This window comes from Tauraco erythrolophus, chromosome 7 (genome assembly GCF_009769465.1).
Source record: "Tauraco erythrolophus isolate bTauEry1 chromosome 7, bTauEry1.pri, whole genome shotgun sequence".
Taxonomy (NCBI): domain Eukaryota; kingdom Metazoa; phylum Chordata; class Aves; order Musophagiformes; family Musophagidae; genus Tauraco; species Tauraco erythrolophus.
The window spans coordinates 3,098,887-3,118,878 of NC_141471.1; the positions used below are offsets into that span (position 1 = coordinate 3,098,887).

At 51.9% G+C, this 19,992-nt stretch overlaps 1 protein-coding gene across 2 annotated transcripts; it reads left to right on the forward strand.

Annotated features, from left to right (window-relative positions):
- Nucleotides 1-1,956: 1,956 nt before the first annotated feature.
- Nucleotides 1,957-15,550, forward strand: HHATL (hedgehog acyltransferase like). Of its 2 annotated transcripts, XM_086614759.1 has the most exons (12): nt 1,957-2,062; nt 2,718-2,785; nt 3,159-3,272; nt 3,476-3,670; nt 4,517-4,730; nt 8,124-8,139; nt 8,927-9,078; nt 10,899-11,043; nt 11,429-11,464; nt 12,243-12,444; nt 14,065-14,206; nt 15,429-15,550. In XM_086614759.1, the coding sequence occupies exons 1-12, from the start codon at nt 1,957-1,959 to the stop codon at nt 15,548-15,550; spliced, it is 1,512 nt and encodes a 503-aa protein (XP_086470885.1). The 2 variants fall into 2 exon arrangements, with proteins under 2 accessions (XP_086470885.1, XP_086470884.1); XM_086614758.1 differs by lacking the exon at nt 8,124-8,139 and having other exon boundaries at nt 4,517-4,726; nt 8,907-9,078.
- Nucleotides 15,551-19,992: the final 4,442 nt, after the last annotated feature.

A 19,992-nucleotide genomic window follows, 5' to 3' on the forward strand; every position in this document is an offset into this window, starting at 1 on the left:
GCTTCCCCCCAAACCGGGCTGAGAGATGCCGTAGGGCAGGTCGACGGCCCCCCAAAACCTTCCATCGCTCCCCACACCCCTTTCCCCCCCCCCCCCCCCATCCTGCCCCCACTCCCGTCGCGGTACCGGACGCTGGATCCCCGCACCCGCGCCCACCTCCACCCGCGGCCCCGGGGGCTCAAGGTCAGTAGCGGGGAGCGATGCGGGGCTGGGGGGGGGACACACACGCTTCTCCCGCAGCTCCAGGGCTTTTTGTCACCTCTGCCCTCTCCCACCGCCCGGCCAGGGGTGCGGGGGCGGCGGGGGAAAGGGGGAGGGGGGTGAGGATGCTGCTGCCCCGCGGTGGGTCGGAGCTGGGGGGGGGGCGAGGGCTGTGCTGGGAGCCCCCCGATGCACCTGACTTTGCAGCCCGGGAGCGATCAGGAGTTAAATTCGTCCGAGGGGTCCCCCGCCAGCACCCCTCGCCCACCGCAGGGTCCCCAGCCACAACCGGGGGCCGTTAAGTCTCTCCCCCATCCCGGCTCATTTGCGGGGTGGCCTTACTCCTCCCCTCAAAAAAAAAAAAAAAAAAATTAAAAGAAAATTGAAAAGATTGGAAAGGAGAAAAAAGAAGCTTTGGAAAGCCACCTCCGTGAGTGCCCTCCCGCCGCAGGGCGACCGCAGGGAGGTGGCAGCGCGCCCGTCCGCAGCGGCCCCGCACCGGGGAGCGGCCGCGGGGCGACCCCCGCACCCCCCGGGGCTGTGCCCAGCCCGGGAGAGAGCCCTTCCCACCGGGAAAAGGGTTTCCTCCAGCGCTGGGGAAGATGGGGGTCACCCCGCATCGCTTCCAACGACACCCCCTCTTAAAAAACTCAGTGACCAAAAAAAAAAAAAAAATTAAAAATAAAAAGTAGTTCAAATGAGCCCCCACGGCAAAAGCTTTGCGATGCAGGCGCGGAAGCCGAGAGTGACCGAGTCGCCTTTTCTCGCTGCCTAAAAGCCGAGTTATTCCCTCCAAATATTCCGAGCCGCCGCAGGGGTCGCGCCCCCCGGGTTCCCCCCACCCGCGGGGGATGCTCGCGAGTGGGTAGCAGCACGACGGAGGAGGAGGAGGATGCCCGCCGGAGGGGCTGTTGCTGTCGCTGTCCGTCTCCCCATCCCCTCTCCCCCCCCGCACACCCCCTGCTCCAGCCCTGAATCGCGTTTCCAGCAGCTGCCGGACGGGCGGTGCGGAGGCTGCAGAGCTCGGGGCGGGGTTAATTAGCCTTGGCAGGAGTAATTAGCCCGGGGCTAATTGCAGGCTTGAACGACGGCATGCCCCGAGCCCTGCTGATGCTGCAGGGCAGAGCGGCCGGGGGGTCAGCCATGCCTGCAGGGTCCTAAGGGAGGTTTAGGGACCTCTAAGAGCTCGAGGTTGGGCAGAACCCCGGCAGAAGGTGAGCGGCAGCTCATGGTGGGGAGCAGGGACATCCCATCGTGTCCCCTCCAGCACGGATGTCTTTATGCTCTATCCTGGATCCCCTCCAAGGATCCAATGAGGAAGTAGGGGGGAGATCAGAGGCACGCTGGAGGAACCCCCATCCTGGGCAACTGGCATCCCAAAGCATCCCAGAACATTGGGATGGATGCAACTTGCTGGGAAGATCCCTGTGTTAGGGCCACCTGGCTGAGCTGCCCCCAAAGCCCGGCTCCTGGGGGGGAAGGGGGTGCAGCAGGACTCAGCAGCAGCCTGGTCCCCCTGCCCCACACACACGCGAGTTGTGTCCCAGGGTTCAGCCCCAGCTGACACCATCTTCTCCTTCTCTTCACCTTCCAGCCTTCAAGGGAACCCACGAAGCAGAGCTGCTCAGGACCAGCAGTTTAGACTGTTAGAGGGGTGGGAGGGCAGCTGAGCCCTCACCTCTCAATTTTTTTCCCCCCCCCTCTCCTTTCCCAGATCTGGATCCCCTGCACCAGCTGGGGCGGTAGCCTACCACCATGGGGGTTAAAACGATGCTCCCCAGCTACGAACTGGGGTTTTACGCCCTCGCCGTGACGTGTGCCGTGGTGTACAGCGGCAGTGGGATCTTCGAAGCGTCTAGAGGTAACACTGCCCATCGCATCCCTCTGGAGACAACCCTGGGAGGGAGGGAGGATGGATGGATGTAAGGTGGCTGCTTTACAGCTGCCGATACCAGCAGCAGATCCCTGGCTTTTTTTTTTTTTTTTTTCAGAGAACAGCTTGGGAATCCTTTGCAAGGTTCAAAAAGAGTTTTTGCCTTTTTGCCTGGTTGTTCCCTTGTCCCCATTTCCATGGCTCAGGGCAAGAGGCTGTGGCACGTCGCAGCTCTCCAGCCAGTGCCCGAAACAGGCAACCACCCTGCCTTATGTAGGGCTTGTCCCTAAATTTTTCTGTCTGGAAGCCCAAAAACCCTACAAACGGGCTTTTTGACAGGGGGGTTGGAACTGGATGATCTTTGAGGTCCCTTCCAACCCAACCCATTCTATGATTCCATGATCTTAAATTGCATGGAATCAACCAGGGGTCCCTGGGATGAGCACGGCAAAAAGGCTTTTGCTGGAAAGTCACGCAGAAATAATTGAGGTTCCTGACTCCTGTGGTTGTCTGCGGGAATCAGGCACTTTTGGGAGGGGGTGTTTGAGCCCTGATGAGGGTGAGGAAGGCTCCCTGCCTTGCCAAAACCCGGGATCTCTTGCCCGGAGCTGTTTTTCTGCCCATAACTCTGGTTCTTTTGCAGACAGCATGAACAGAAAGGCCTTTCGGGACGGGATAAAGCCGGGCTGGCACTACTTCGGCAGGAAGATGGTAAGTGGAGGAAGGACTTGGGCTTTTCCAGCCACTGGGGACACTGGTCAGTGCTGGCCACTGGTGAAGCAGAGCTGTTTTTTCTGCTGCTGAGACACTTTTGCAAAGTCCATGTGACTCGTGTTTTCCTCCCTAAGGAAGTAGTCAGGAAAACATCAGCCCTGCGGCACGGCAGGTGCTTTGTGCGCAGCGAGACGAGCGACCTCCGCGCGTCTCCCCTGGGGTTTTATGACCAAGCTAAAGAGCTCAGGAGCCCTTGGGTGGAAAACAGGAAGAAAAGGCTTTGAAAGTTGTGTGGTTCCCCCTCTGGATGGGTGTTGGGGTAGGGGTGCGAGGGCTGAGGGCAGTGAGGTGACTGGTGCTGCTCCTGCAGGACGTGGCCGATTTCGAGTGGGTGATGTGGTTCACCTCGTTCAGGAACGTCATCATCTTCGCCCTCTCGGGACACGTCCTCTTCGGCAAGATCTGCTCCATGACGGTGCCACAGGTGAGCCAGGGATGTGGTGGAATGGATTTGAAAGCACTAGGGTGATCTGGGAGCTGTGGAGGGGACGTGAGGGATGCTCTTGGAAGGGGGGGCAGGGTGAGGGATGCTCTTGGAGGGGGCTTGAGGGATGCTCTTGGATAGAGGGAGCAGGGCTGGCACTTTCACCAAGCTGACCATGGGTCAGGGCTGCTCTCTTCTCGCAGCACCGTGCTGTGGTGTACATGGTCTATGGGATCCTTGCTGTGCTGGGCAGCATGGGGCTCGTCTACCTGATGATCATCCTCTCCCACTGCCTTGTCCTCTACTCCGTTGCGATGGCCAAGCAGAAGTGGCTCTGCTATGCGGCCGGGCTTTGCTGTCTTGCCTCCTTCAAGGTGGAACCATTCAGCTCCTGGCAGGTAGGTGCTGTCTTGGAACACCCATCTACCCCTTTTCTAGCCCACTTGTGTTCCTCTCCTTGGGTTTATCTCCAAGGAGGGATTTTGGGGCATCCCCAAACCTCCTGGCTGTGTCAGAGCTCCCACAGGGATTGAGAGGGAGGGGACTGTTGTGCCGCTGAGCTTAGGAATAATCATGCAGGGCCTATGTCATGTTTTGGTGGCTTCATTCTGAGCCAGAGCTCAGGACACCTGAGTCCTTGCTGCTCAGGCAACAGCTTGTCAACCAGGCAAGATGTGTTCCTGCCCCGTGCCTCAGTTTCCCCACTTATGACATGGTGCTAGGATGGGTTCAGTGCTGCCTGTGCCTACCTCTTAGGTTTCTGCCCAGCTAAGACTTCTCTTACTGATGGGTGGAGAAAAGCCCAGAAAGGACCTTAGAAAGCTCTTCAGTCCCTCTGAAGGACACAGCTGCCTGTCCTTGCCTGCTGCTTATCTCCTGAAGTGCATCCCGCCCTCCATCAGGCTTGTGCTGGCTTTCCTTCACCTCCTGGGGAGGGTTATGTCCCTGCGACAGTGTGACATTCCCACCCAGACCAAAGCCTCCGTGGCCTTCAGCAGCTTGGTGAAGACATGGCCAGGAGGATCTACCACTTCCCAGCTCCTCTGGGATGCAGGAGCTACCTAGGAAATTGAGTCCCAGTTTTCTCCTTCCAACAGCAAGGCTCATTAGCTGCGGGGACAATTGGGTATGGAGCATAATTAGAGGCTTTGCCTACTGCCCTGGGAGTGATGTCTTCCACAAAGTCACCAGGAGCACAGAAGTGTCACCACATCCCTGGCGGTAACTCTTTGTTTTTCATCCAGAGCGGGTTTGTAACAGGAGCTTTTGATCTTCAAGATGTCCTCTTCTATGGAGGAAGCTGCTTCACCATCATGCGCTGCATGAGCTTTGCCCTCGAGAGCTCTGAGAGGAAAGAGGGCATCTACTCCATCTTCGACCTCCTCAAGTACAACTTCTACCTCCCCTTCTTCTTCTTCGGGCCTGTCATGACGTTTGACCAGTTCCATGCACAGGTGAGTGCTCCTGAGGCTAGGCTGGAGGTGGTCCTCTCCTTGCATTTATTTGGTTGGGTTTAATGCCTACAAAAAAACCCACTCTGTGCCACCGTGAAGGTGCAAATAGTTGTAGAGCTTCTTGTGGTCACGTAAAGTTTGTGACCATACTCTGGGCTGCACAAAGATGCTGTGATTTTGGGGGAGAGGGGCATAAACTGATGGGTTTTGAACCTTCCCTTTTGGGTTTTTTGGCTTTCCATGGATTTCCATGGATCAATACAGGAGGGAAGACATTGCTGTGGTGAAAACACCATGCTGGGCTGAGAAGGGGAGGGCTCAGCTCATGTCTGTCTCGCTGGGCACCTGCACTGCTCAGTGCCTCGGTTTCCATGCACTGTCACCCCAGCAGCTCTGTGCTGCCCCATGGTGCGGTGCTGGGAGGCCATGGTGAGAACCCACCCATGGGACCTCTGCATCATGGTGGCTGTGAGAGCAAGGGAAGTCTCATGTTTCCATCCAGCTGGTTCACCCAAGGAGGATGAATGTCTGAAGATAATCTGTGTCTCTTAAGATGAAGTTATTTCTCTAGAAATAAGTAAGATTGGGTGGAAGACTCTGTTTCAGCAACCAGGGGCTTCCTCTGCTCCCCATGAAATACTCTGGTGCCTCAGGTCTTTGCCTGTATCACACACAACCAAGGGGACCCTGGAGCCTCCAACATCAGAAGGACGTGGAGCTGTTGCAGCAGGTCCAGAGGAGGGCCATGAAGATGATCCGAGGGCTGGAGCAATTCTCCTATGAAGACAGGCTGAGAGAGTTGGGGCTGTTCAGCCTGGAGAAGAGAAGGCTCCGGCGAGATCTTCCAGCAGCCTTTCAGTACCTAAAGGGACTACAGGAAAGCTGGAGAGGGACTTTTTACAAGGGCGTGTAGTGATGGGACAAGAGGAAATGGCTTTAAATTGAAAGAGGAGAGATTTAGAGTAGATCTAAGGAAGAAATTCTTCACTCTGAGAGTGATGAGACACTGGAACAGGTTACCCTGAGGAGCTGTGACTGCCCCGTTCCTGGAGGTTTCCCAGGCCAGGTTGGATGAGGCTTTGAGAAACCTGGTGTAGTGGAGGGTGTCCCTGCCCATGGCAGGGGGTTGGAACTAGATGATCTTTGAGGTCTCCTCCAACTCAAACCATTCTATGATCATGTTCATGATCTGATTGCTTGCCAAGCAAAAGTGCAAACTCAAACCATATGATTCTACAACTTTTTGAAAACCAGACTCCGAACAGCACTGGAAAACGTCAGCAGAGGCCTAGGCTAGGATCACCTGAACTCTGGGACTGTTTTGCATCCAAAGATCAAGAAAACAACAGTGTGGTCTTCCTCCTCACTCTTCCCATCCCAACGTCCTTTTGCAACAATAATCAACCTCGGTCATCAAACCAAACTGGTACTGTTTGCTAAGGGAGGGACTTCTTGCTTGGTCAGCAAGGGCGCTGCAAAGGATTGCCACCACCTATTTGTTTCCTTTTAAAGAAGAGCAGCTACATGGAATTTTTGGACCCCAATTGACATCTGGGTGCAAGAGTGTTTTGGAAAAACATCTGTGAATTCAGAAGAAAAACCAGCCCAGAGCAGGGAAGAGCAGCCAGAGCCTCCCTAGTGAGGAGGAGGTCAAAGACCCATCCAGCCCAGCACCTTCTCTCCAATGTTGGACTGCTAGTGGTTGCCTAAGAGAGGGTCTGCACTGGTCTTGTTTCCTCCAGTGAGCAGGATGAGCCCTAATCAAAGTCCTACTCCTTGTTAATTTGTTCACCTTGGGCATTAACAACCTCATGCTGTATGCTGAAAGGATGAGAGTACAGGGCTGAGATCCCTTGGGTCTTGCAGGATCTGTTTAAAAGGACTTCTACAGCATTTGACCCTGGAGATCATAAGGTCAGCTCTGGTGTCCCCCATGAAGGACATTCATGGTGCGTTGAGTCTACCACCAGACCATTCTCAGCAGACAAGCACCAGGGATGACCAGATCCCAGCCAGGATCTTCTCCTCCAGCTGCTGGGAGAAATGTTTCATCCTGAGGTTTCGTCCTTCCAGTTGTGTCTAACGTGTTGGGCTGAAGTCCAGGCAAGAATGTCTCCAGCAGCCCCACTGTCCAAGCCCCTCTGGAGGGGATGCAGTGCCTTGAGGTGCCCTCCTCACCCAATGTTCCTCTTCCCCAGTTTCCATCAGCCTTTCCTATGAGATGGGCAGCCCTGGCTTCTCCTAACGCCGCAGCCAGGTATCTGTAAATCAGGGCATTGAACTGCTGGTGTCTCCAGGACCTGAACTCCCACCACCCCTACAAGGCTTGATCGGGAGGGTCTTGTTCCTTTTGCACAGCCCCAAACCACGATATTTATAGACACTCCATGGGCAATTCTCCCCTCTGCTGCTTCGAACCCTCACCCCAAAGGCATGAGAAATCAGTCCCCAACCCCTTTCCCATGCCTGACCAGGGGTCCTGTCTTGGCCTGGCCACCACTGCCATCTCCTGGCTAGTTCCCCCCTGCACGGCTGGATCTGCAGCTAATTGCAGAGGTGAGTTCATAATTACCCAACAGCAACTATGGGGGCAGGCAGATGGAGTCCCTTCCCCAGGGTGGGATCTGTGGCCCAGTTAGGGAATGGAGCTGTCTCTCCAGCTCCTGCTGGTGCTATGTCCTGGTGGAGCCCTTGCACCTCGGTGTGTGGTGGGAACTCATCTCTACCAGGGCTTGGCCAGCCCCATTCCAGCTGAAAAGTATCTTCCTTCCTAGGATTAGGGGAACTATTTAACTTCTGGGAATGTGGGGAACACATCCTTGATCCCAAAGAGATGGTGGCAGGATGCTGCCACCATGGACAGACGTGAGGATGGGTGGGAATCATAGAATCATAGAATGGTTAGGGTTGGAAGAGACCTTAAAGATCATCTAGTTCCAACCCCCCTGCCATGGGTAGGGACACCCTCCACTACACCAGGTTGCCCAAAGCCTCATCCATAGAAACATGGGCTCCACACCCTCTGACGTGTCTCCATGCCAGATCCCATCCTCCCTCTGGTTGTCCTCTAGCTCAGAGTCCAGCAGCCTCTTTGTGTCCTTAAAGCACTTGGCATACAACAGACAAGAAAAAAAATCTGACGAAGGCTTTAATTCTCGGCAATCATCTGGATTTGACGACGGGGCTGGTGCAGCAGCCTGCGGATTACGTTGGGAGAGCTCCCACCTCTCGCAGGGAATAAAGGCAAAGTAATAAACATAAGAGGATTTTGGAATACAGCAGCAATTTCTACAGCGGTGCGGGGAAGCGAGGACATCGGTCTACGAGGACATAATCCTGACAGCTTGCTCTGATGATTTTTATATCACAACAGCTGGAGATGTGACAGCTCCTGGAGGCAAAGCCCAGCCCCTGTTTGTACAAGACACAGCAGAGATGAAATCCCATCAATCAGGTCCCAACCGATTCAGGATGGCTCCTGGAGCAGCTCTCCATCTTGTTTATAGCAGGTGTCTGCAGCAGAAGCTTCAGAGACCATCAGCCATCCTCTTCCTCCTCCTCCTCCCAAATGACCTATGCATCTGGCCCTGGCAGAGCTGTCAGGTGGGATTGCAGCCCTGTTCCCAGCCTCTCCTGGGCATGCAGATGTCCTTCCCTACAGGCTGTGGCATCCTGTAGATGTGATGGGTGTGGGCGTTTGCTCCCCTGTAGTGACCTGTGCAAGGGGCCGCCCTTAAGCAAAGTTGACTTTCTGAACATGTCCCTGCAGAAAGAGCATAAACCTCATCTCCCTGGTTGGATTTGACCCCACCTAAGGTCCCTTAGATACATCCAGATCTGTTGCTGCTGTGTTACACCATGCTCCTGCTCTGCTGGAAACCCCAGTGATGGGAGCAGCCTTTGCTAAGACCCAGGAGGCACATTGCTGCTGTGCTCAGCACTGAGGTGGGGGTGTTGGAGAGATGCTGTGGGTGGTACGTGTCTTCCTCCTTGTGCATGTGTACACGTGAGCTGGTCCCTTGGGTCTTCCTGAATCAGTGGAGATTTGGGCCACATAGTCCATGGTATGATTTCTAAAGGACAGCGTTGAATTCGGACCTTGAGTGTTTCTCTGGATGAAGGAACACGCAGCCCATCCTGCCTCTCAGTTCAGCCTTTTCCTGGTTTGCCATCCCGGCAGGTGAGCACCCGAGAGCTGAGACGCAAAGACGACGAGATGAGGAACATCCGGATCCATGCCCTCCTCCACTTGGGGGCCATCGTTGCTGTGGATATCTTCTTCCACTTCTTCTACATCCTCACCCTTCCTTCTGACCTGAAGTTCATGAACCGACTCTCAGACTGGTCCTTGGGTGAGTGGCCGTGCAGGGACATACCCACATCTGTACTCAGCTTCAAGGCAGTGGTGAGTGATTCAGATCTCCATCTAACCCCATTGAGAGGTCTTGGCAATCCCCGTGTTGGACAGGTTTGAGTAAAGCCCCTCTTCTTCTCATTGATAGTGTGCAGAGCTGGGGTCTGTCAGATGATGTTGGTTTGACACCCTCATAGCATCCTGGAGTAAATTGTTTGGCTCAGGGTTTAAGAGACTGAGCACCAAACTATTCCCATTGCCTTTGTCTGGACTGGAAGGGAGCTCGGGACCTAAAAAATCAGCCCCATGCTGTCACAAGAGACACATCTGGTGCTTTAGATGCCTTCACAGGTGGCCACCCATTCCGGGTGTCAAAGCTGGTGTTAGTGAGTCACTGAAATGGCCCCAGGGCATAGGGCAGCAGCTCGGGACAGTTGTAGCTGCTGTCTTCAACTGCCTAACGGAGGGTTGTGGAGAAGGTGGGCTCTTCTTGGAGGCTGGCAGGGAAGAAGCAGGACACAATGGACAAGGTGCAGCAAGACAAATTCTGATTGCAAGTAAGGGTTTTTTTTGGTTTTTTTTTCTTAAAGTGGCCAAACATTGAAATAGGGACCCAGAGGGGATAGAGATTCTCCAAAACCAGAGATAATCAACACTTAAATGGACAAGGTCCAGAGTGACCTGATCTCTATTTGATGTTGCTTGTGCTCTGAGCAGGGCTGGACAAGGGACCTCCAGAAGCCAAAACTCCCGGAATGAGTAGTGGTAGCAGCACTGGCGTTCAGCTGGATGGAGGATTTCAGCTGACCAAATACATGTCTGATGGCAGCATTTGAGATGCCATAGAGTGTCTGACATCCACATGGGGCTGGCACAGGGCAAACGAGGGGCTAGAGAAGCCCCATGCCTCTGCAGAGTGGCAGCTGGAAGCCAGGAGAAAATCCTAATGCAGCTAGAATGGCATTAACATTACTTTAGGGTGTCCTAAGAGACCTGGGAGGACTCACCAAGCATGTGTTCCTCCAGAGGGAGCTGAGCTCCTCTGCAGGCTCTGCTGACTGTGGCCTTTAATCTGTGAGCTGAATCCCACCAAGATAGGGCATTTTAGCTTCTGTTTGCATAGGAATTTGAAATCTTTAGTGTTTGTTCCTGCAGGAATCACCTTCCAGTGTCAGACACATCTCCGAGACAGAGGTTCTGGCCCTGGGTCTGCCATAGCATCAATGTTTACATCTACAGTCACAAGGAGATGAGGTCGGGGTGTTTTGATGGAGGTTTCAATAAAGTCTCAGAGGTCAGCATCGAGAACCATGATGAGTTTTTTGTAGGTTAACAAGTCTTAGAGGGGAGGAAAGATCTGGTGCTGGAAGAAATCAGGTCTATATGACTTTCTTCAACTACCAGACCAATAAACAGTTTGCTCCCAGATATCCCAAGAAGATACTGTCCTTTGGTTCAAGCTGCTTTAAAAGATGCTTAGTTTTAAAAACTTTGCTGGTCCAAGTAGAGTTAGACTGTCCTCTTGATGTTAACGTTTGTTGCAACAGACTACATGCTTCCACAGGACATGATGTTGCAACAAGTTGCCCAGAGAAGTTGCAGATGTCCCATCCCTGGAAGTGTTCAAGGTCAGGTTGGATGAGGCTTTGAGCATCCTGATCTAGTGGGTGTCCCTGGCCATGGCAGGGAGGTTGGAACTAGATGATCTTTAAGGTCCTTTCCAACCCAAACTGTTCTATGATTCTATGTCCCTTAAAGTCCTGAAAGTGGTACATTCTGTTCTCCTCTTCACCTGTTTGACTCTCATTTTTGCTCCAGCTGGCTTGGCCTACTCCAATTTGGTGTATGACTGGGTGAAAGCAGCTGTCATGTTTGGGGTCATCAACACTATTGCCAGACTGGACCACTTGGACCCACCCCAGCCCCCGAAATGCATCACCATGCTCTACGTCTTCGCAGAAACGTGAGTACCCCACATACATTGATGAAGAGAGACAGCATGTTTGACCTGAATGAAACGTGCATGGTGGGGAGAAGGTCCGGGCTGTGCTTCTAAGCAGCTGGCCTGTAAGTTGGAGACTACCTGCGTTGAACAGTCTATACTGCATCTCTAGTCTAGACTTGTCCATAGCTCAGGGAAATATTCTCGGGCAGGAAGAAATGGATGAGATAAGTTACAGCCACATCGGTAGCAGGACCTGTTCAAGGAAGGAGCATGGAGAACTGCTGTGAACAAGGTTCAAGAAGTAGCTCACCAGGGGACTGGGTGCCTTCCCTGGCTGACTGCTGCGTGGGAGGGTGTCGTTACACCACGTGTTTTAACGTGCTTTTTATCATCTGCATTTTAGGCACTTTGACAGAGGGATTAATGACTGGCTGTGCAAGTAAGTGTCTAACCAACCATCTCTAGTCTTGTTTAGGTTCTTCCCTTTCATCACATAGCAATGAAGCATTAAATGCTGTTCATCCCAAAGCTGAGGTGCCCTCTCTTCTGGGTGAATCCCACTATGGCATGAAGTCATATTTGGTCTGTTTATCCCTAAGACCATTGAATTAATCACCACAAAGTGCAACAGCCCCTCCCAAAGTTGGGAATAAGAGAGTCCTGTCCCAGAAAACCCTTTGAGTCTGGTGGGTTTAGTATTCCTTCAAGGGAGGAAGAGACAGGTTCATATTCCGCCAAGAGGAAAGGAGAATTGAGCCCAGGTCTTCCATATCCTGGCTAACAAGGGTGGCCTGAGCTCCATCTACATCTCCCTTCAGCCTTTCAGCTCTCTTCAGCCATGAGTACACACCAGCAAACCTGTACCGAAGGTGGTGGCTCCTCTGTGCTGAAATCCTATGCATCAGCAAGCATGAGATGGCCTGCAGCTCTACAGATCCCCACATTTTAACAACCCTTTACCTACACGAGGGGGAAAGAGTGGTATTTTGTCCTTAAGGAGCTATAGGTTTGTGAGGAACACAAACCACAAGCAGTTGGGCTGCAGCTAAAATCAGTTTATTGTTAGAACACGTCAGTGAAAACATCCTTCTCTTCTTACTGGGGTGCTCTGGCTTGACCTGCCTGTAAGAAGCTTGTGGTGGGCGAGTAGGGGATAAGGGACTCCAGAGGGGTCTCCTTGATGATGAGGAGCACTGACCACTTTCCTTGGCCTTTAGGTATGTGTATGACCACATTGGAGAAAACCACGACAACATCATGAAGGAGCTTGTGGCCACCATCGCCACCTTTGCCGTCACCACCCTGTGGCTGGGGCCCTGTGAGATCGTTTACATCTGGTCTGTCTTCAACTGCTTTGGCCTCAACTTTGAGCTCTGGGTGCAGAAGTTCTTCCAACAGGAACCCTTTGCCAAACTGGAGGTGAGGAGTTGGGCTGCAAGTGGAGGGGGGAAGATCACTGGGTCTGGGGCCAAACTCTGCTGCTGGAAAACATCCATGACTGTACAGAGCTCAAACCTGTTTATACAAGTCAGATCCATTTTCAGCTGAGACTGAAGAGCAACATCCTTGATGATTCCATGCAGTTCCATGTCCAGGCCTGAGTGGAGACCTGAAGCCCTTTCTTGTGGCCTTTAGCATCCTTGTGCTCAGCTACTCAGCTGTGCAAGGGAAGCACAGACCTGGTGCTCTGTATCCCTTAATTTTATGCACAGTGTCACCCACCCACAGCAAATTCCCACCCACGTCTATGATGCTTCATGGGAAATTTAAGTTGGCTGTGGAGACTTCAGATGGAAAATGGGGATCCAAGAGAACCAGGAATGCAGTCTCAACGAGGCATCAGCGTACCACAGATGGACACAAAATCTGAGCTCTGTCCATGGGGAAATGTTTATACATTTCCATATGGAAATAATTTGTTCGTGTTCTGCAAAACATCTTGGCATTCTGAGTGGTTTTGATTCAATTTCTGATAAAAGTGAATGTTTAGGTACTAGAATGAACTATTTTCCAACCACTTCAAAACTTAATGCCCTGTCTTTGTTTGGGTCCAAAGGTGCCTTGGAGACACGTTGAAAGAAAAACTTAGGAAACTCCATCCTGGAAACTATTCTGTTGCTTATTTGTTTTGCCCAACCTAAAGTCTGAATGTGCTAAACCAGTTCAGTGAAGACCTCTTCTGAAGAAAATCTTTGGAGAGCAATCCTCCCGTTCGCTCTCCTCGTCGAACTTCTGATCAGATTATTGCACTCGCAGGCGATGAAATCCCCTTCCCGCAGCACCGCGGTCCTCGGCACTCGCTGGCCTGGGAATTCATCGTGGTCTTTGAAGAAATTTTTCACTCAGAGGGTGGTGAGGCACTGGCACAGGTTGCCCAGAGAAGTTGTAGATGCCCCATGCCTGGAAGTGTTCAAGGCCAGGTTGGATGAGGCTTTGGGCAACCTGGTGTAGTGGAGGGTGTCCCTGCCCATGGCAGGGGGGTTGGAACTGGATGATCTTTGAGGTCCCTTCCAACTCTAACCATTCTAACCAAGATTGCTACAAACCGCTTCCCCGCTCCGCTCGCAGCAGCTGCTCCTGAGGCTTACGTGCCAGTGACAATTTCACTCTGCTGCTGTCACTACTTTTCAGCTCTTTTTTCTCTTTTTTTCTGTAATTCCTAAGAAATGGTTTCTACCAGGAGCTGGGAGCGATTTGCACGTTGGGCTAATGATAATCCTGGTATACAACAGCGTTCCGTCTCGAGGAATGGCTTACCCAAGGCAAGAGATGAAGAAAGCAGTATTCAACCATTACAATGAGCATGAAAGTGTAGAACATCTTGTCCCTACCCACAGGACCTTGAAACACCAGTCCAGAGTCTCAAAAACATTTAAGTCCAGCAGCAGAGCAGATGTTTTACCTTGTCCTTATGTTTCTTCATGCCACAGGCACTCATTTTCACCCACCCCTCTGCGATCCCAGCTGGAGTTGGACCATTACATCGCCTTTCCTTACAGCCCTATTTTTCCTCACTCTCTGCTCCTCTTCACTCCACAGGCCAAAATGTCAGGGGCCATGTCTCGGCGGATTAGGGCAGTTTTTGGGGCGGCAAATTTCTGGGCCATCGTCCTCTACAACATCCTAGCCCTCAACAGCCTGGAGTTTGCACTGCTTGTCACCAAGAGACTCCTTCTGACGGGTAAGATGCTACCAGCCTTCCCCATTGAGTCACCCTTGTCTTCATGGGGGGGGACACTGCTAGAGGAAATGAGGACTGGGACTTCTGAGTCCTCTTGGCGGCCTGGCCGTTGGCTTGTTATGTGGCTGCTCCCAATGTGCTTAATTATTGTTCAAGAGGTGCATGAAGCTGTCTCTCAGCTCACATCCTTCTTGTGTGCGGTCTGTGGGGTGTGAGGTGCCTTCCAGGTGTGCTCGTACAGCTCCTAGCACAGCTGGAATTTAGACTCCTTGCAGCAACGTAAAGGTCACATTCACCCCACCAAGGTGAGCTGTGAAATGGTCTCCTTGCTGGAGAAAGGAGTCTACTGGTCCTACCTAATCTCCTTTTGCTTTAGCAGTTGCTCCTGCGTCAACCTGAGAGTGACAGGTAGAAATCCTCATCCCAGGCTCCTAATGAACAGTCTCATCCGTACATTTCTAACCAGCGGATGGTGACACTATTTTGAAGTCTTCTGGAGCAGCACAGGGTATAAATAGCCATGGGCAGCCCATGTCCTCCAGCTCTTTCTGGGACAGGGCTGGCGCAGGAAATGGATAATGTGACGCTCTGGGCTCAGTGTGCCAGAAGTGCCTGCCCGCTGAGCTAGCTGCCTTTTGCTGGTTGTGTTATTCATGTCAGAGGTTCTGTTTTAGGATCCTCTGCTGTGGATACCAGACTCGTGGTTACAAATGCCATCAGGCCCTTCCTAAGAGGAGGGAGAACTCCTGGCTTTCAATCACTTACCTAGGTGACAAAGACGTGCTTCCTGGAAAGACACTGTGTCTCCACCAGGACAAAGCTGGGGTTGATCCTCAGCATCAGTGGGGCACAAAGCTTCCAGAAGGTCATAGTGCTGAAAAACAATGGATGTGGACAGATTGAATGGGCAGAAAGTCAACCACCAAGTCCGAGCTTAGGGCAGAAGAAGTTTTGGAGGTAGGGGAGTGCTCAAAGCCACTCCAGCATGTTCCCACCTTAATCGTGGGTGGACTCAGGCACCAGTTGATCTAAAATCCAATCCTGGGAATTTCTGTCTTCTTGCACTGAAGCTGTAGGGCTGGATCCACAATGGGAAATGTTGTTGGCTATCATGAACTTGTGGGACCTCCCAAACCCATCTGAGGCAGCAGTGCTGGAGAAGAGCCGGCCCCACTGGGCAAGCAGCTACACCAAGATGACCATGTTTCTCTCCATCTTCTAGGTTTCCCTGTCAGCACCTTGTCCATCTGGTTCATCACATACTGCGGAGTGCAGCTTATCAAAGAGCGTGAGCGCATCCTGGCCATTGAGGAGGAGAAGTATGACAAAGCAAAGGTGGAGTAGAGGGAGGCATCAGTGGACTTGTCCCAAAGCCTTATCTCCCCTCCAGCCACCGCTGCCAGGCCAGCCGCTGGCAGGGGCTCTCCAAGCACTCCTGACAATCAAACTGCTGTAGCTCACCTGTGTAGAAGTCACCTGGAAGGTGAAGGTCACCCCCTTGCTGCAGGAAAGATTTTCTGTAAGACACAGTGGGTGTCTCGCAGGCTCCCCATGCATGGCAGACTGCTGAGGTAGGCTCCCAGGACATTTCTTTAATACCAGCAAGAGCCATCCCCATCATTTTTCTGACCCTCTGGCATTGTACAGGCCTAGAGGTTTCACTCCCTTCTTCCTGTAATACTTGGTCCACCACCACTCAGCTCTCCTGCAGGACCTGTAGCCCATGTCTCCTGGAGGAGACTCTCTAAGTTCGATGGCTGGAGGCTTTAGGGTGGGCCAGACAAACAGATATGAGAAAGAGATCAGCTGGAGCTGAGCCTGCTCTGAGCAGACCTTCTCCAGGTCGCTTCCAGCCAAAGCATCCCATGTTTCTTTCACTACAAGAAATGGTCAGTGCCCACTGTCAAGTGTTCAGCGTCAATGGTTGTGCAGTAAGGACTGTGAAATGGCTCAGCACAATCTATGCCTACCAAGAGACTAACAAATAAATAGTACAGTCTTTATAGCAAAGGGTAGGAGGACCAGGAACGGCACATCGAAGAGTCACATCGCTGTCAGCAGCACGGTGATAGCTGTTATGACCCCTGCAAGGCAGGTCCCTTCAGTGCCAAGTGATTTAGTGCCAACATCAGGCGTAGTTAATGACAGCGTGGGAGCCATACCTGCTTCACAGCCATTGCACATTGTGCACAGGTCATCTGGGGAGCTGGCATGCCAAAGAAACACAACACATGGCTCACAACTGTTTGGTCCCCAGACCCCAACTCAGACCCAAAGGGCCCTCCGCTGCTGAGTCTGAGACCAACGTGGCCACCATGACCATCCTGCCATGATACATGTCCTGAGACTCAAACTGAATCCCACTTGCATTTTTGACGTGCCATGGACGAAGGTTTAAGCTCGCATTCTTGCCAATGGCTGAGGAGTAGAAGATGCTGTAGCCAACTCTTGCTCATCTCCATCCACCCATCCCTTTACTCAACTGACGTCGGTGCACACAGCCTAAGCCCGTGACTGCACGGCTGAATGAGCGCACACACATATGGACAATCAAAGGAGAAAGACCCTGAATGAAAGGCAGTGATTTGGGACTCTGGCAGGAGGGAAGCCCATGATGGACTCCTTGGAGAAGCAGACTTTGGGACACTGGATAGTGAGTGCGTTGAATAAATGTATGTGTGTGAAACGTGGTGCCTTGGGGAAAAGATGGGTTAATCATCGAAAAATAGCTCTGTCTGTCCTGCACTTTAGAGCAACTTTCGGTGGCCTTATGTCTGAGTCGTGTTGATGTTTGGTGAGGGCAGAATCTGGACCACTCTGTGACGTGCGTTGAGACGCTTGGTGCTGGTGTGTTCTGGCTTCCCTGTGGATGAAACAGGATTGGTTCCCAGACAGCTTTCAGCTCTGCCAAAGTAATTTGTGAAGTTCCTGATAAGTGTTGTTTATTTATGTAGTAAATAAACGTTGGAAATCTGTGGCACCCGTTATGCCGCTGTAATGCAGGTGATGCCCTGGGTAACGCGCTGCCATCAGAGCTGAGAGACACAAGGATCTGTTTGCAAGTCCTCACCTCCCACCCCTAATCGTGACACAAGGTAAGACATTGTTGAGTTTGATAGAAACCCACTGTAGCGGCATCACCAGATTGGAGGTTTGGCTGCAGCTTGATTCATATTCACCTTTATTTTGACTCCACCTCCATCCTGGTGAAACATCACGAGCCTACTGCCATCAAACTTTCATCCATGTAGATTTTATTTCTGGGAGCCCAACCCAAAGTGCTGGAAGTAGCAGCAGGTATTGTGCCTTGGTGGCATCTCTAGTCACATCCCCAAAACCCCTTCAGCTACCAGGCACATCTCTTTTTAGCACAGATCTGCTGCAGGACCTTTCATAGATGTTTCTTGGCATCTCCATTATTTCAAATTTACTCATCACCAAAACAGCTATGACATGATGTGCTTCCTCCCAACGTAAAATTCAGCTCTTCACCTCCTTATGGGTGTCCTTGCACAGCTGAAGCCACCTTGAGCTGCTGAGACCAAGGGCTCTGGCTCTGTGGGTGGCTCAGTTCAGGTCCCTGGCTGTCTGGAAGGACAAACAAGAGTCACCCACCTCCCGCTGTCAAAGTGGGTGACTCACATGGCAAAGCTCAGTGACTCTGCACTGCCCTCCTGACTTGGATACTCTGGGAGAAAAAAATAACCCATTCACTAAGGATCTAAATTTACCCAGCAGCTGCATCTTCTGCAGCTGCCAGAAGGAGCTAATCTTAGTCATCAACTGAGTGATTCGTTAGAGAGATGGTTCATGGGAGAATGTGGGCTTTGCCCCTCCTTTGCCTGAAGTTATCTCCCCGTTTATCACTGCTGTTAGAAGCCCAGGGGGTCTGGTGGGCCAGGGGTGCCCAAGTGGTGCTATCTCAACCATGTCTTTCTGTTCAGCATTGTGCAGAAGATCCTCAGCCTGTGCCTCCATGGATCAGGGTTTATCAACTGCTCATCTCTCTCCTGGAGAAGGGTGTCTCATCTGATCTGGTTATTACCTGCCTCTTCGTAAAGCTTGCCTGAGAAGCTGAGAAAAACAATTATTTATTGCAACTGCAAATCCAAATTAACAGCCCTACGCTGGACACTTTCGTGTTCAGCCTGACAAGGCTCTAACTCCTGCTTTCACCTTTCTTGTTCTAAAACTTCACATGGGAGGGAGTGATCCTGCTGCATCGCATCCCCTTGGGATGCTTTCCGTGTATCCGCACCAATTCCCATCTTGTGGAGAGACTATTGCCCACTTAGAGACACACTTAACTGACTTAGTCCATCAGTCATTGGAAATCACTAGTGATCATCCCATTAGACCTGGGGCCAACTAGCTGAGGGCTATCTTGGACCAGCCCACCTCATTCAGGGCTGTGCTGTCTATTACACAGCAGCTGGCACTCTCAGGGGAGTACCCTGGGAGAGATGATTTGCCCATTCCTGTGTTTGCAGAGGTACCCAATGGTAGCTATGGTCACTGCTCACCCTTATCGCATCCACACGTGCCGTCTCATCTGCTTTTAGATGCTAAATTCCTTTGGGCTTGACTGATAATTGTTTGGAGACCAGCTTACCTTAGTGGTGACACTTTGTACCCAGCAAATGGAAAATGGATGGAACAAGTCTGCTGTGATCAAAGCCTCCACAAGAGATCATTGTTGCTGAGAGCTCAGAATCGATGATTGCCTCAAATTCCACTGCTATCATCAGAGAATAAGTCTCCTGTAGCAATCAGATGTGGCCTTGGATCTCCAGTCCAGCAAGGCTCAGACCAAGCCCCTCAAAAAATCCTATTGACTTCCCTGAGCATAATGGCAATGACCAACCAGAGTGAACAAATGAAAACCAGGAATGAGGGAAGACACACAGGTGAGGAAAAAATACTCTGCTTGACATCCAGAGTGGAAGCACGTAACCTAAAATGTAAGAAGGAAAAGAAATCTGAACACCAAATACTCAGTGGATGAGAGGATCTGAAGCTTGTGGATCTCAGATGCAAAAGCATGGAATCATAGAACGGTTTGGGTTGGAAGGGACCTTAAAGATCATCTAGTTCCAATCCCCCTGCCATGGGCAAGGACACCTTCCATTAGATCAGATTGCTCAAAACCCCATCCAAGCTGGCCTTGAACACTTCCAGCACTGCTGGCTTTTCACGCCCAGCCCCAGGAGGGTTCAGGAGAGGTGCACAGTGGCTCTGAGAGCACCTCAGGTCTCCCCATTAGTGCCATGTGAGCCTCCCCATGGTGCAGATCTGTTCAGAGGGTTTGAGCCCACCAGGTCAACCCTCTGTCCCACCAGGCTGTGGTAGAAACTTATCTGGGGAGGAATCAGTCTTATTTGAGATGAATGCACCCGTGCTCAGGAGCCAGGGAGGTTCACAGAGCATTTGAGGTCAGGGTTAACACTTAGGGGACAGACTGTGTGTTCAGCCTGGGCCATATATGTGATCATCTACATCTGTTTTGATGACAGGACTTAGGATGGATGCTGCTGTATTGACCTTATAGCAAAAAATGGTGGAAATATAAGGCAGGGGGATCACACTTCTAGGTGTTGCCATAAGCCATGGTGAGGAGATCATCCCAGCACTGTTGGTGTTAGGAGTCACTGGGAACAGTTACAGGTGTCTGGCCTGAATTAATGATTTAAACTCTCTCTAGAGTGAATGGGGACAGATGGACATCACTGGAGTACTCTCATCTCAGGGAAGTGTCTAACTGAGGTGCAGTGAGCCAGCTCTCAGAG

Coding starts and splice junctions, on each gene's coding strand:
- HHATL (XM_086614759.1), top strand. CDS start 1,957: ATGGGGGTTAAAACGATGCTCCCCAGCTACGAACTGGGGTTTTACGCC. Junction 3,671..4,516: donor AACCATTCAGCTCCTGGCAG/GTAGGTGCTGTC, acceptor TTTTTCATCCAG/AGCGGGTTTGTAACAGGAGC. Junction 12,445..14,064: donor AACCCTTTGCCAAACTGGAG/GTGAGGAGTTGG, acceptor TTCACTCCACAG/GCCAAAATGTCAGGGGCCAT.